Raw genomic sequence first — 14626 nt, 5'->3', positions numbered from 1 at the left:
TACAAAGTGTTTCGATTAGATAACCCATTTGTCAAAAAACAAGTGTGTCTCTGGCGCCAGTAACGTCTTATTTATGGGTTTTATAATAATCAGAAGCAGTACACGCTTGATGCTCCTGATGAAGGACGCTGTAGATTGTCCAGTACCCCTGTCCGAAAGAACTTGACAAAATGGCATGACCCGATCAGCGAATGGTACAAGTACAGTGTAACCAATGTCGAAAGAGCAAATTTCGTGGCGATCTTTTTCAACATGATGCCGAATGGTACTGAGATGTGGCAACAAGAGACCTTCGAGAATGCGATTGAAAGCCTCATACGTGCCCCAGATCCGGCTTTCCCGATCTAAATTCGCTATTCCGTTTTGTCTGTGAGACTTCATCCTAACAGAAGGTTGTGCTGCTCTCCAAGTTTGGATGATGGGCATGAATTTGTGATCGTCTTTGAAGTCTGCAGGCTTAAAGCTGCAAGAACGACCACCCGTTTTTTTGACAAAATGAAGTATGCTTTACACTTAGGCTGGCTGTAATTCCGCACTGGCTTACACGAAACTCAGTGGGTGCCTCCAAATGACAACCTCAAGGGTAAAATACTGCGCGAGACTCTGGTTGCCATCTCTGAAGCGATGAGATACACTGCTCGATTAAAGCACATTATTGGTGGTCCAGCCTGTTATATGGGTATGCACGTGCGAACGCGTCAACAAAAAAAATATCGTCGAATTGTTGGCACCTTCAGGTAATGTGCTCGATCCGGCAGAGTATTGGCAGTCTAGATGTGTGAGATTTTCTTTGGCCTTCAAATAGACTCGTCCATACGTATTGTTTGGGCAAGATGGCTCGCCTCGCTGCTGCCTGCGACCTTAGGATGATTTTGCTTTAGCAATTTAGCAGCCTGTCGTATGCTCGGTTATTGTCTATTTTGTAGATGAGGTAGGGTCTTTTAACGCAGCCTAGTGAGCGGAGAGCAGCGGACCAACCTTGTGGTGAGTATGACTTTTGGTGGATGGCTGTTGCAGCTTTATCATGGAGATGAGCTGAGCTGATAACAGCAGAAATCGGAGGTGATGGGATGTCACCTTGACCTTCGCGTTGTGCTTTGTTCGTTTATACCCAAGCTTCAGTCGAAAATCCAGCTGAAGCTGGTTTGAAAAGCATCTAGCTGGGTGAGACGATGTATGTTCATCATTTAGTGTACATTTACATTTATACTTGTCTTGTCAGCTTGAAATTTATAGAGTACATCTTGTTTGGAGGGTACGGATCTTTACAACTGCTTTTGGTCTCAGTATAGGTGGGACTTCAGTGGAATGCTAAATTTTGTGTTGAAATAACGCTCGCGGGTAACGTTTTCGCGTGTGCTTTGCTCTAGTCAGAGCAGAAGGCCCGTGCGCATAGGTGGGTTAAGGCTCCGCAACAACGCGGGGAATTTAACAGGCTTAAGGCAGTAGTCACGACTTGTGATTTGGGAATTGGTCGAAGCGATATTGAGTAAGCTGGAGTCGTTGAGCTGGCCCTGCTTGATGGGAATAGGCTAAACATCGTCGCGTGTTCCACGGCGGGTTTTTGCCGTTGGAAAAGGCCTGGAGTACGGCCTGCGTAAAGATAATTGGCAAAGCGCAGTGTGAGTCTCCTTCACATTAAATGGTCAGATTGTTTGTCATTGGAGAGTATATGTGCTTGGTCACGAGCTGTCAAGTCAATAAGACATCTCTTGTTGGAGATCAAACTTAAAAATGACATCTATTATCGTTTCTGAGGGAGAATCTGTCGCCATTGCATCAAAGAGAGTTTGCAACTCTTAGACAGACTGCGTGCAATTTTGCCTATCTTGATGGGCAGGCAAATTTATGAGCGGACACGATACGCCTAAGTAGGTAATGAAAGCACCCACGACATGTATTGTTCCGAAATGGTTTCATTTTGAATAAGTCTCGTAAACAAATTTATCGTACCAAAGTACCACATTTATGGTCACTACAACCTCTGTTGTCCATAAAGAGAGATTTTTTTCGCCTCCGCCTTCAAATGTTTACACGATAAGCGGACGCTGCATTGAAGTTGGTCCAGGCAGTCTTGGATGTCTTACCAGCCATTTTAATGAGTGATGAATGGCTCTATGCGACTGATTAAAGCTTCCGACCCTTAGACCAACAATTTTCTGATTTCTTTGGCACCGACAAAAACACAAACTTATTTAGTGTGCCTCGTTGACTGGAGGACAGATTGATGAGCAACATGTGCTCCATCTTCACAGAGAAGACGTATTATTTAGACTCGGTTGTCAAATTGACGACAAGTGCTGCAAAGTGAAATGAGATTACAATGATGTCAAAGTTTCGATGGCCCATTAAAGCGAAACTTCAACTCACGAGTGTGCGACTGGGCTTGTACGCTCTGCGTTCGAGTAGTGAAGCCCCACGAGTAGTTAGATACATATGCTCAAATTTCAACAATAGTATAATTGAATTTGAAGTCAAGCTTAAATTAGTACTTGATATACATTAAATCACAGCTTACAATAACAAAAATCTATTTACTGCATAGCGTGCGGCTAGCATCACAGGTGTCCAACAGACCTCTCGAGCCTCAGCATCTTCAACAATAAAAGTACAGATCGTGATACTTCATATGGTAATTTAGTTGGATGCTATTAATCCTGGCTACATTCGAGCGATAAAAGTGACAATAGCATAATGTGGAGTTTACAACCTTTATGCGTACCTACCCTGTCATACCCTCCGCTATCAAACAAAACCACACCGGCACCCCAAATATTTTGTATGATTATGAGATTGCGCAAAATAAGCGCTCAACATGCATTAATTTCTTATTTCAATTTCAACTCTTCATGCGAGCACAGCACGCATCGGGTGTTCTTTAAAACACGCTTTACAAAGCTCAGCGAGTCATTCAATAAGGCGCAGTCCTTGCTACCGATGGACTGTATGTCATACATGTTGTGATAAGATAATTGATGTGATTATCATAGTTACAGTCTTAGCCTCGAGTCGGCATCTTCTTCCTCGACAATATACATACGGCAAAGCCACTTCCCATCTGGGTGAACTGTTTTGAGAACGCGGCGCTCTCTGCACTTCTCCTCAAATTTGCACGACTTGCGCAAACCGTGCCTGTTTCTTGCAGCAGTAAGTGTTACAACACCCCGCCACAGAGTTCCCTATAGTGCGAGCTCGATACGTAAGAGTTGTCGGCTCTGCGAGCATAACTAAACTGTTTGCAAACGCAAGAGTCGCTGCAACAACCGAAAGCTATATCGCGCCAATATTGTGGGTTTTATCCCTTAGTATTTGCTCTCCGCGCGGCTTTGGAGCCATTATACACCTTTGCGTGTGGTTTTAGGACGAAATGAGAATGGGCAAGCGCCTTTCAGAAGGCTTTCGCGCCGCAGGTCACCATGTCTGTAATGGGGGAACAGGGAATTCGTATCGTATTGTGCTCAATACAGCATAACGCTATTCCTATCGTCCCATGGCCATAAAATCAAGCCCAGAGAATGCGTTGTAGCCTGCAACGATGAGGTATCATAATAAATTCTGGTAAGGAGATTGTGATAAGACTTCGTAAGAGCTAGGTGTGTAAACTACGTGGGGCTCTATCGAACGCTATGAGATATAAAAATGTTTCTATTGTCGATTGTAGTACAGACATAGTTGTTTCAAAATTAGTCTCGGTGTCATTCCAAGTTTATACCACTTTAACATCAACGCAAAGAAGTACTTGGGTATGTGAACGGCGCTGGAACACGCTTCTGGGGTGGAGCGCATTCACCATAATCGGTGTATTTACATACGCAAATGCATGAGGTGAAGCATTCTTTGCGCAAAATGCACAGCGCACCCGCTGTATGTGATAAAATTTTCTGCATATATATATCTTGATTTATGCAAAAGCTCGCACTTCGTAGCTTAGACAGTGCGAGTAGTGGCAGATTGCGGGGCACTATCTGCAAAACCTTCCAAAGGATCTTCTGCCGCCGACTACCCTGTATATGAACAATTTTCTACACGACACGACCCGAAGGTTGTTAATTGACAAATCGGTATCTCATGAATATCTTGATAGTGCTGATACAGACGAAAGTTTGCTATTGATTTCTCTACATCTTCAGATCTACAAGCATAGGTTTAAGATCAGGGGTCAAAACTTAGCCAGAGTATTCACGTTTTTTCTTACAAAGCCAGCAGCGAGTATAGAGCTAGTCCACATTGCGCCTTTGAGAATTAAGGGGAAAGGAATATGTCTGGAAACAGGGACGTCATGCGTATTGAGCCTAGAAAGCTATAGCTCAAACAGTCTGCGCCAACGAGACACAGAAGATGGATTTGTACGCTCCATTCAAAGGCGGCGGTGCAGATTTTTCAAATTCTTTCGTATTTTTTCGCGGTGATACGATAAACGAAAACTTTAAACGACGAAGCTACGTGAGTTAGCAAGACTATGGTTTTACACAAGTAACTGTATGAAAAATTGTAAGCTGATAACACACGTGTCTTTCTTTCAAAACTTTATCGTACTCATCTGTGTCACGGAGTCGGGATCTTTGAGCAATGCAGAAGTTTAATGTGCAGTTGCCATATTATGACACGTACCCGGTTACACGTTTCCTTACTTTGATTTCGCAATTTTTTTGATGCACCGAAGTGAACATTCAACGGGCACCCTATGCATTTGGAGTATAACCCACCACATTCACCACAACGTGCCATCATAGCGAACGTCATTCGCATGGCTGATACTCGCCCATATGTTTCCATTGTCAATCGTTTTTAAAGAAAGGCGCTAATTCTGCGTCCGGCAATCGTAAAGCTGTTTATGCTGAAAATACCGAGGTTTCCCAAATACAATCGGTCATTACGACTCTCCGAGCCCCCACCCAACACCTTCACTCACTTTAAGTGCCATAAAGCAGAGTTATCTACTATTCATAGGCGTCTTTTCACTTCTTCGGGAATTACGCACTGCATATTCGCTTGCCCTGCAGCAAAACTTACGCCAATTTCTAGCTCGTTAACGAGCAAGCTTGCCAGTTTTGAGCGCAGAATTCGCGGTATTCTGTGCAGACTCAATCAAGTTTTGATTACAAAGCCAATTCATCAGTACCTACTCGTTGCATCTTAGTACGCCCGTGCGTGCGGGCGTAAATTAGCAGCGACCGGGTGATTCTGTATCTTTTGTGTAGTGAATTCTGATAAAGTTTGTGACAAAAATATATCTCAAACGCGCATTGAGAGAGAGAAAAATATCGCTTTACCGGCGTTTCAAATTTGCGACAAGATTCAGGGTATCGGGGTGCTCAGCTATAGCTTTGTCTCTGTATTACTTTGCAGAGAAAATCAGACGACGTAGGCGTCGAGGCAGAATTTTATCACTGGCTGTTATCAGCTCTGTTCATCTCTCTGAGGCTATTGTTTCAGCGAGTGGTCAAGATTCGAACGAGAAGCAAGGCCGTACCTCGAGAAATGCATTGAGTTTGACTTCTCGGAGCGGATACATTCCTTCCACTTTGCCAGGTGTTGTTTACAGTCATGGAGGTCCTGCCACTTAATTATCCACTCTACATCAAAATGAGCCATTTTCTTAATAGACAAGCGCGCTGGTCAAAGGTGACCCCCTCGCAGTCCACTGTCGTGATCTCTCTCGGAAATGGCAAGCGATCGCTTCTTTCACTAGGTTTTGGCGTGTGGCCGGGATGTTCCTCCGTTGTCAGCGAAGCGCTCCACATTCGAATGGCTCGCAAGAGGTTGATTGTGGTATGACTTCAACAAGCCTCGATAAAATGGATGTGGTGCCGTCTTTTTGGTATAGTGAGCAAGCAGTTACTTTCTGGTTATTGCAAACAAATCGTTGTTTAGACCAGTCGTATAGACTACAGACATTGCATTTGTAAGTAGGCAGGATTATCTCATTCAGAAATCTTTTGTCGGAAGTACTTACTTATATGTGCTCTGGATGTCTCTGGTATTTACTTGCTGCTTGTGCACATCGTAGCTCAAGCCAGAACATTTAGATATAAGAAACATGTTTAGTACGAAGTGCGGCTGGGCTACTATCATCAAGGCGAATTGAATTGATAATCCGTCTTTCAACGAAACCAAATCCGCGTTTTGGTGGCGTCAGAGAAGTACGAGATTGACGCACCCATTGTATACTAAATAACTTCATAAACAGCATTAGTCAGCCAAAGTCAACAAATGTAAGCATTCGCTTTAGCAACGCGGTCTCTCCGCGCATGTTTTTCGGGGAAGGGGTCGTTCACTACGTCATACCATCTTCATATGGGTGAACAGCTGTGAACATATACAATCTGAACCCAGCTGCTCAATGAAATATTACTGTAAAGTGCGGATCACATTTCGAAGCAATGTACGCTAGCGAAAAAGTTATTCGATGAATAGTTTTTTTGTATCCCCAATGGTAACGATATCGCTGACAGTAGCAGGCTTGCTCGGACAGTAGAACAACTGTAGCACCGGACTCGTCGTTTGGAAGAATGAAGGTAAATGGCTGCCGACGCTCGGCCTGATCGGTAGGGTAGCGATTAAAGCCGATGCATGCAACGAGAAATCAACTCGTTGATTGGTTTCGCACGTGCTCATGTAAGTTGACCCACTTACAGAGTTAGACCTTCAGTACATAGCGATGCCTTTAGAATTTTGTGTATCTCGCACAATGTCCTGTGTTATAAAACTCAGAATCATGTGCAATAACATAATTGTTGTTGAGTGGGTTGGTGATGCAACTAAACAAGCCTTTATAGCAAGATATTACGGCACAGCGCACAAGTCGGTGAAACGATATCCAAACTCGAAAAGTAGTTTACGTGTGCGTCATACCGATCGCTGCACATATTACCTTGTCGATGCACGATGTCACTTTCGTAATGCGCAGCGATTCTTGGTTTAGATAATGTAAGCGAATCTGCCACCACATTGAACCGACTCGGCTGAATCTCTCACAAGAGCAAAGTACTGAGCGAGTAGCTTGTTGTTTCAGCAGAATACTTCACCTATATTGCTATGAGCTGGTGCTTCTCCATCGCGTTGGCACGTTCAAGCCCATTTTCAAGCGCATAGAGTATGGCATACTTCAAACAAACATCAAAGCCATGTAGACGGCATAAAACGGCCGATCTGGAATGGAAAGACAAGATCGAGCCACAATCGAGGCTTTCTCTCAAAGGTCAACCTCGTCTGCTGCTTCCCAACTCCACTTGATATCAATTTCGTGGCCTTATAGAGACTCGCACCAATAATTGCAATATACTTGCGCAAGAAATCGACGGGACAGCTGACATGTACACTAGACAAGTCCACACTCGCCTTGATCTCCACAGGTTGTGACCAAAGATCATGCTCTCTAATAAATTCTGTCGGGAGGGAGATACGTTGGCACCTAAACACATACGTATGTATGTAACTAACAATCTTGTTTACGCGCATATACTCGCGTACTGCTTGCGAGATTTATCACGTTCAGTTCCCCGTGCTCAAAATGGCTATGGGCAGATTTTTTTCGTCAAAACAGTTCTGCGGATAGGCGACCCGCTCAGGATACTTCCCGCAGTGAGATGGACATCTCTATTTCGCGTGAGTATCGGATAAGAGTTACTTATCGATTAAGATCACTCAATAAGCTACAACCAACCGTGATTTCAAGTTGCAAATCGTTTCGAGGAATCAGCGATTGCACTGGAATAGCGACTGCATAGAGCTCCTAAGCTCTTAATTTGTCACTTTCCATGTAGACGCAAAGAGGAGAAATCACTATATCTGATCGATTCCGCTTTGTGCTTCCTTCGCACTTTAAAAGCGTCCATGACACCGCGTTTCATTTCAAAATAACAATTCACATGTGACGTAATATTTGGTCGCAGGAACAAAGTCAATTTTATTGAGAACTTCCCAATCCAAGACATGGGTCATTTTCTTAGCGATTTTGCGAAACCCCCTAAAACAACTTTTCAGAAGTAGATATAAACAATTTTCGCCACTAGCTCTTAAATGTTCAACGATCCACTCGATAGGCGCGTCACAGGTCACAGATTTGTGCTGACTCAGCAGTACCATACCATAAACAATTTTAAACAACTTCAATACCTTGCCCTCCTCCTAATCACTTGCAATCTTCCATCGTCACCGCCCCTGTCCCTAGTACTGGCATTAGAGATGGCGAAATACATTCGCTTCTTCTCTGCGCTGAAGTCGCTGATACAAGAGACCGCGACATGTAATCACTCATAGTTCATCCACCGGCTCTTGAACACAAACTTCATCCAACATCTGCGATTGAACATCCCATCAGAAAACTATACTGAAGTCATGACTAATCTGTCTTTCAGCAGAGAATCACTTTGGAGACCACGATATACGATGGTTTCTGTCGCATCGTGATTATTGCTGCTGCTGCCGCCTGAACCTTGCTCGTCGCTGCTTGTCAGATCGAACGTTATGCTCCGTGTATATCGCCGCTACATGCCAACGCCAAAAGCGCTTCTGCTTTCTAGCAGAAGTGAGTACATGACCCACTAAGGTCCAAAGAAGTTAGGGGTAGATTACCTATTTTTTCTGGCTGTGAGTCGATCCATGGCTCATGGCGTTTAGACCATATCTAGGCTACTGTCATTCCTTGAATCCAGGTTTAAAATGAGACAACGTACCACGCTATCAAGTTCTCAAACTCCACAGAACGATTTGGACGAACATTCTACGCACTATCAACAATTGATCACAACTTTCCACGGCAGCATAGTAGACATTGACAGACAACAAGCCTGATTTGTGAGTTCCGCCTTCATTAATAGGAGAAATTTACTTTAGACCAGGGTCGCCATTGACATCGACATCTTCGAGGTACAATAGAACCGACTTCATCAAACGTTAGATCGGCGCTTACTGGAGGCAACGTATTCCTACTGGCGTTTGTGGAAAGAATTCGCGCTCAAGCACGACCTTACGTACCTCTCAGTCGAGAGAGAAGATAGGACGCAGATGATTGGATCTCCCACATATATAATATCTGCGAGTTCCACGGTAGCTAAGAATCCTTCCATTTCCTCAGCATGTCCAAAATAATTGTCTACGGTGTGCGCTAAAAGATCCTAGTTTCAGTACCACATCCCGCTATCGCATTTAACGCAAGACCCCCCGCTTCATGAAAGATGTAAAGTGGGCGTAGAAGGTCTTAGTGCAAGCTGCATCTATTCCGCCACACATCATGAAATCGGCAACTTTAACGCCTTCAAAAGGAAGCATGCAGCCATTACATTGACAAGGGTTCTTGCTTGTTGGACAAAATTCGGTCGACAGTTTCTTTGAACGCATTCGATATCATGGGAAGGAAAATTTGTTACCCGCAACATCTGTCGCCTCATCAGTCTTATGCTGAACGAAGCCTATTTGATCGAGGTACTGCACGTTAGTGCCCACGGTTTCTTAGCTTGGAAACAGCAAGCATAATGCGCGGTTACCGACTTCATGGCCATCTCAAAATAGTCAAGATGTGAGATTTTCTCGTCCGATCCTCATTGGTCGCTCACGTCAGTGACTTTATGATGAGCGCCACCCGTCCTCCCATTGGCGCCCGGTGAAAGCGCTTCTAGAGGTGTCTGGTTAGCGCATCCACATATCTCGAGAAAACCTCCAGGAAAGCGACCATCACACCCGGCTCTTTGGCCGCCACCTCTCTGCTTCCGCAAAGACCACCGAACTATCGAGCTTATTAAGCTGGTCTTATTGGTTTGGGGCCAGGAATTCGAGCATTTCATGTTCTATCCTAGTAGAGATTACCGTCTATTAAGACAGGGTCGTCTGATTGATGGCAGTTCTACCTAGTGCAATGTGTTTGCCGTGTACCTTGCACAGACAGATTTGACACAATATGTCCAAGTTTAGATCACGCAGAGAATGCGTTTGTACGCTTCACCCAGGAGCAAAACTGTGAGCTTCTAATGTAGCTAAGATCTTATTTGTTCTAATTTAGTAGTAACATACTAAAACTGAGTCTTATTTAATCAGATATTGAATATGTTTGCTTAATCCATACTATTTACGTGCCGCATGACGTGATGCTAGCAGCCAACGTGTCCACTGACCTCTCCGTCACATTGTTTTCAAAAATGTAAGTCTTAAGGTTCGGCGCAATTGCATAAAAGTGTAATGTGTACGCACACCAGAATACGGTATGTGCTTCGTTACATTTTCTAACCTAAATTTTCAAGTCAGCGTAAAATTGATTTCCAGGAATCAGTTGTGACGTGGTCACCAAAATAATCATTGTACAGAATAGTCAATCTTCCCGCTTCTTACAATATATGGCTTCCTTACTATGCTAAAAATGCTTCTATAGACCGTTCTTCAATGCCAAGACTTTCTGCAGTTGACTATAGATGTACTTAATGATTGGCAGGCTACTTGAAATATTACCCATGATTTTCTCCCTCAGAAATCTGATTAGGAAATATGCCTCATCAGAAAATGTGCAGAAAACATTTCAGTGCCAATAATGAACAGCCGTCTGGAACTCTACATGCGATTAGATTGATGCCTATGTTTTTCAATATTACGATTATTCAAACCTTCATGTTCCTGATCTATTCCGCCCTGCTTGGTAAAATACAGTAGAGAGACAAAATTTCGCTCTTCACGATAAATAAATATATATCACTTCTACAAACCATTAGCTGCAAGTCTTTATAGAGCTAATTAAAATGCTACTATACATTCCTCTTTGCACAATCGACAACAGATATAATCAGAGTATCATCCTATGGAGGTATGCATTTCCAGCATTTAGCTAGATAGTATTCAATTACGAGAAAGTGGTATCGTCGCCAGCAATTCTGCGTAATTCTGCTTTGTACATTTCTGCCTCGATACCTCCATACGTACTCTGTGAGGTGATGCGCGGTATATTTCAATAAATACGTATCCCAGGAATCATTAGAAAGCCGGATGACCAAGCAGCATCTGCAAAAGAACGGGGTAAGGTTGAAGCTTCAGAAAAGTACTTGAAGCTGAAATAAAACATACATGATACGCACGAGAACAGACACGAAGGGGCATATATGCGGAGAGCATCAGCTTGCTGTCTGATCAACAGCCTGCGTCGACCTGATCATGGGGTAGCACGAAAATCACAGACGACTCGTTTATACCAATTGAAGCTGATATTCGCCTGTAGATGTACGAGAATCTGACGAGGTGTCTTACAAATTCAAGTGTGTGGTTCACAGAATCTCAAAACATCAAATAAAAAGCGTATTAGATTCTCGGAGGTATAAATATGGTACTTTGACCGGCATAAACGAGGATAAAGTCAGACATCTAGTTAGTATTTGAACTTTGCTTTGTAGCCCTTCTGCGATTTGGAAGCCTATGACCATCCATATGGTGTTTCGATTAGACTGTACACATGACCAGCGAAGAACACAATAAAAAGATTAAGTTGACCAAATGCGCCAGTCAATCAAGCGAGAATTTCGTCGCAGTCACCAATAAATTTGCTTTGGCTGGTGCTGATCGCACCCACAATCACTTCACTTTCAATTTAGACTCGTTCGACCAACAAGGTTTCAACTCAATTTTCAACTAATCAAGCAGGTCCTCCAAGATGCCAGAAAGCACTCCGCATAAATATGCTGAAGCTGATTCACCTAAGCTTGCGACTGCATTCGACGAAGCCAACAAGGCTGCTGCTCGACTTATCAAGCCAAAAGCTATTCTATACACCACTGCTTTGTTATCATGGATGCAGCCATTTCAAAGCGGTTGGTCTACCTCGCAAATGAATTTGTCGCAATACAACGACACGGATGAGTGCAATGCACGACCTGTAGCTGAAGGCACGTGTCTCATGTTTCCTGGCCATACGAAACTCCAATGGACATTTGCCGTGAATGCATGGATCTTTGGTGCTATGGTAGGCTCACTATGTTGTGGCCAAGTCAGTGACCGACTTGGTCGTAAAAAAACGTTGATGGCAAACTGCATCTTCATGATCATTGGCGGTGTGGTTCAAACAGTATCGTCGGACATTTGGCTGTTCGCATTGGGTCGTTTTGCTGCCGGTATTGCATCGGGTACAGCCACTGCAACGATTGGTGGATACATGAATGAGCTCACACCGCCTCACATGCGTAACACGCTTGGTCTAGGCCTTCAAATTTTCACGACTATCGGAATTTTAGTACCCGCTATCTGCTTTTTCTTCCTTAACACAAGCACTGGTTGGCGTTACCTTGCAGCATTCCCTGTTGTGCTAGCTGGTGCCTACCTATTGCTGGCACCGACCTTGTGCATTGAAAGCCCAGCATGGCTTTTAACGCAGGGTCGTAAACAGGAGGCTAAAGAAGTTATTGCTCGGTTGTATGGCGAGGAACATGTGCAATTGGCTCTTACATGGCTCGAAGTGGGCACAAAGCCGGAACATGCTGAAGAAGGTCTCTCTGCTTCCAGAAAAGAATCCATGTTTGCTCCTCGGTATCGCATGCAGCTCCTCACCGGTCTTTTACTGTCATGTTCTCAGCAATTGTCTGGTATCAATGCCGTGTTTTACTACTCCGGTAGTATTTTTTCGGATGCTGGTATTTCTGACTCGCGTGTCGGCACTCTGGTCATTGACTTCATCAACATTTGGCCTGCCTTCTTTACGGGTGTTCTAGCGAACCGTTTTGGTGCTCGCAACATGATCCTTTGGGGTCTTGCAGGCATGGTGATCATGTCGGTCGGTATGACTTTGGCTTTCGTGGTAGATGTGTCTGCATTGTCCATCGTGTTTACCGCTCTGTATGTGATTGTGTTCGGAGTAACACTTGGTCCTCTTGTGTGGGTAATGACAGCTGACATTTTCCCCGACTCAATTCGTGCTAGTGCGTCATCATTCTGCATCGGAATCAATTGGCTGTGTAACCTGGTTGTGGGTATTTCGTACCCTTACGTTTCAGAAGCGTTAGGAGACTACGCTTACGCTCCATTTGTGGTGCTACTTGCGACGTTCTTCCTTTTGGGATTGAAAATGGTGCCAGAGACGTCGGGTAAGTCGGCTGAGGAGATTCAGGCTGAATATGACTCTCGTCGCGAGAAATAGTTGCTCAATAAATTTATATAGTTTTATGAAGATGTTGGCTACTAACATGCTTCTGTAACAAGGTAGAAAAGTACTCACTCTATCAAAGTATTCGAAAGGTTGTCTATATTATTACTCGAAACAAAATAAAGAACGCAAGATTTGAATGAGGCCGACATCCTAATTTAATCACGAAATGGGTAGTACTTTGCAATTGAGACTCTCATTTTCAAGATGATATGTAATTTACTACTTTCGACTGTAAATCCCTGTATAGCGCCGCCCGATATAAATATATGATTAATTAATTAACGTGGACTAGCTCTCTGTGTGCAAGGTGCACGGCAACTCAACCCCGCGCATCGAGTACGTTGTTGTAAAATGCAGTCATAGAAACAAAAGTGCGTTTTCTGGAGCTGCTTAATCTGATTGACCGTATCCAAAGGCTATGCGCGCATTAGTCGGAGTGCGTATGCCTAATCCATGTATTCAAACGCCTGATTTGAAGTCGGATGAGCGCATTCGTCAGGACTCTTACTTAGATATCGCGGGTCGATGATTATGGTGAACACAGTCATTTTGTCGAGCAGCGCGGCAACCCAATTTTCATGAGCCAGACCGTCGGCTTTCGAGCTAAAGTCTAAGGGCACGCCGCAGCTAATGTCAGGACGTTCAGAAAGTCTGCTAGCGGTGCAGCCCCGAGCACATCACCTAGCACTACTGCGCTTTACTTACTTGCCGCAAGGAGTCGTCTGATACATATGATGTCTTGAGAATTCTGAACTTATACAAGGGGAACACTTTGCAGAGTTTACTTGAACTCTTACTGTCGCCAAGCGATCTCTAAAAGACTAACTCTTCTCTGAACGCTCTACATCACCCCTTTTTAATAACTCAGTGTCGATAATGATTTGGCACTCGTTTCATACGGTGCGCACTTGCCAGCACAGCGCTTGTCGCTCGCTGAGGGTCGCACCATCTTTAGTGCTAACAGCCAGCAGCCAGAAAGGTGCAGCTTCAAATTTTAGTTTAGCCTGGACGCCCTCCCATCCGTCCATAATATCTTGTAGCTCACTGCTAAGGAAGGGTGAGAAGGTAAGGATAAAGTACAAAGCTTTCTTAGATCAATTTGGATCAGAAGACGCTCGGCTAGTGGCTGTCAATTAACACATGAATAATTAGTTTTCTTTTAACTAAAAATCTCTTTTGGTAACTGCTTTCTTCACGCTTCATCAAGGAAATCATGACTGATGTTTATATATTTTCAAGAAGTGGCTTGCTATCACTGGCACTCCCAGCAACATATTTTTATCTGCCATTATTACTCCTGCATTCAGGTATCAGTACCAACTTTTGTGGCATCACTCGTTCTTTGCTACGCTTTGAAGTATTGGGGCAAAAGTTATTGCTACAACTTGTTGGCAAATTACTTAAATAGTAAGCTTGATGCTTACAATGTTTATTTGTGAGCCCACTGACAATGCAAAACATTATTGCAGCGTTTCAAGCAGCATACACTGCACCTCGTTGTATAAATTTGAG

At 43.8% G+C, this 14626-nt stretch overlaps 2 protein-coding genes across 2 annotated transcripts; one reads left to right on the top strand and one right to left on the bottom strand.

The window, feature by feature from the left end:
• Positions 1 to 7119: 7119 nt before the first annotated feature.
• Positions 7120 to 7461, bottom strand: PHALS_05804 (uncharacterized protein; the record flags this gene model as incomplete). The annotated part of the gene is made up of 1 exon (XM_024723108.1): positions 7120 to 7461. The coding sequence occupies one exon, from the start codon at positions 7459 to 7461 to the stop codon at positions 7120 to 7122; it is 342 nt and encodes a 113-aa protein (XP_024574118.1).
• Positions 7462 to 11629: 4168 nt separating this feature from the next.
• PHALS_05803 (major facilitator superfamily) lies at positions 11630 to 13105 on the top strand (the record flags this gene model as incomplete). The annotated part of the gene is made up of 1 exon (XM_024723107.1): positions 11630 to 13105. The coding sequence occupies one exon, from the start codon at positions 11630 to 11632 to the stop codon at positions 13103 to 13105; it is 1476 nt and encodes a 491-aa protein (XP_024574117.1).
• Between the last annotated feature and the right edge of the window lie 1521 nt (positions 13106 to 14626).

Source organism: Plasmopara halstedii (genome assembly GCF_900000015.1).
Source record: "Plasmopara halstedii genome assembly, contig: Scaffold_291, whole genome shotgun sequence".
Lineage (NCBI taxonomy): Eukaryota > Oomycota > Peronosporomycetes > Peronosporales > Peronosporaceae > Plasmopara > Plasmopara halstedii.
This window is presented reverse-complemented; position numbering and strand designations above follow the sequence as displayed.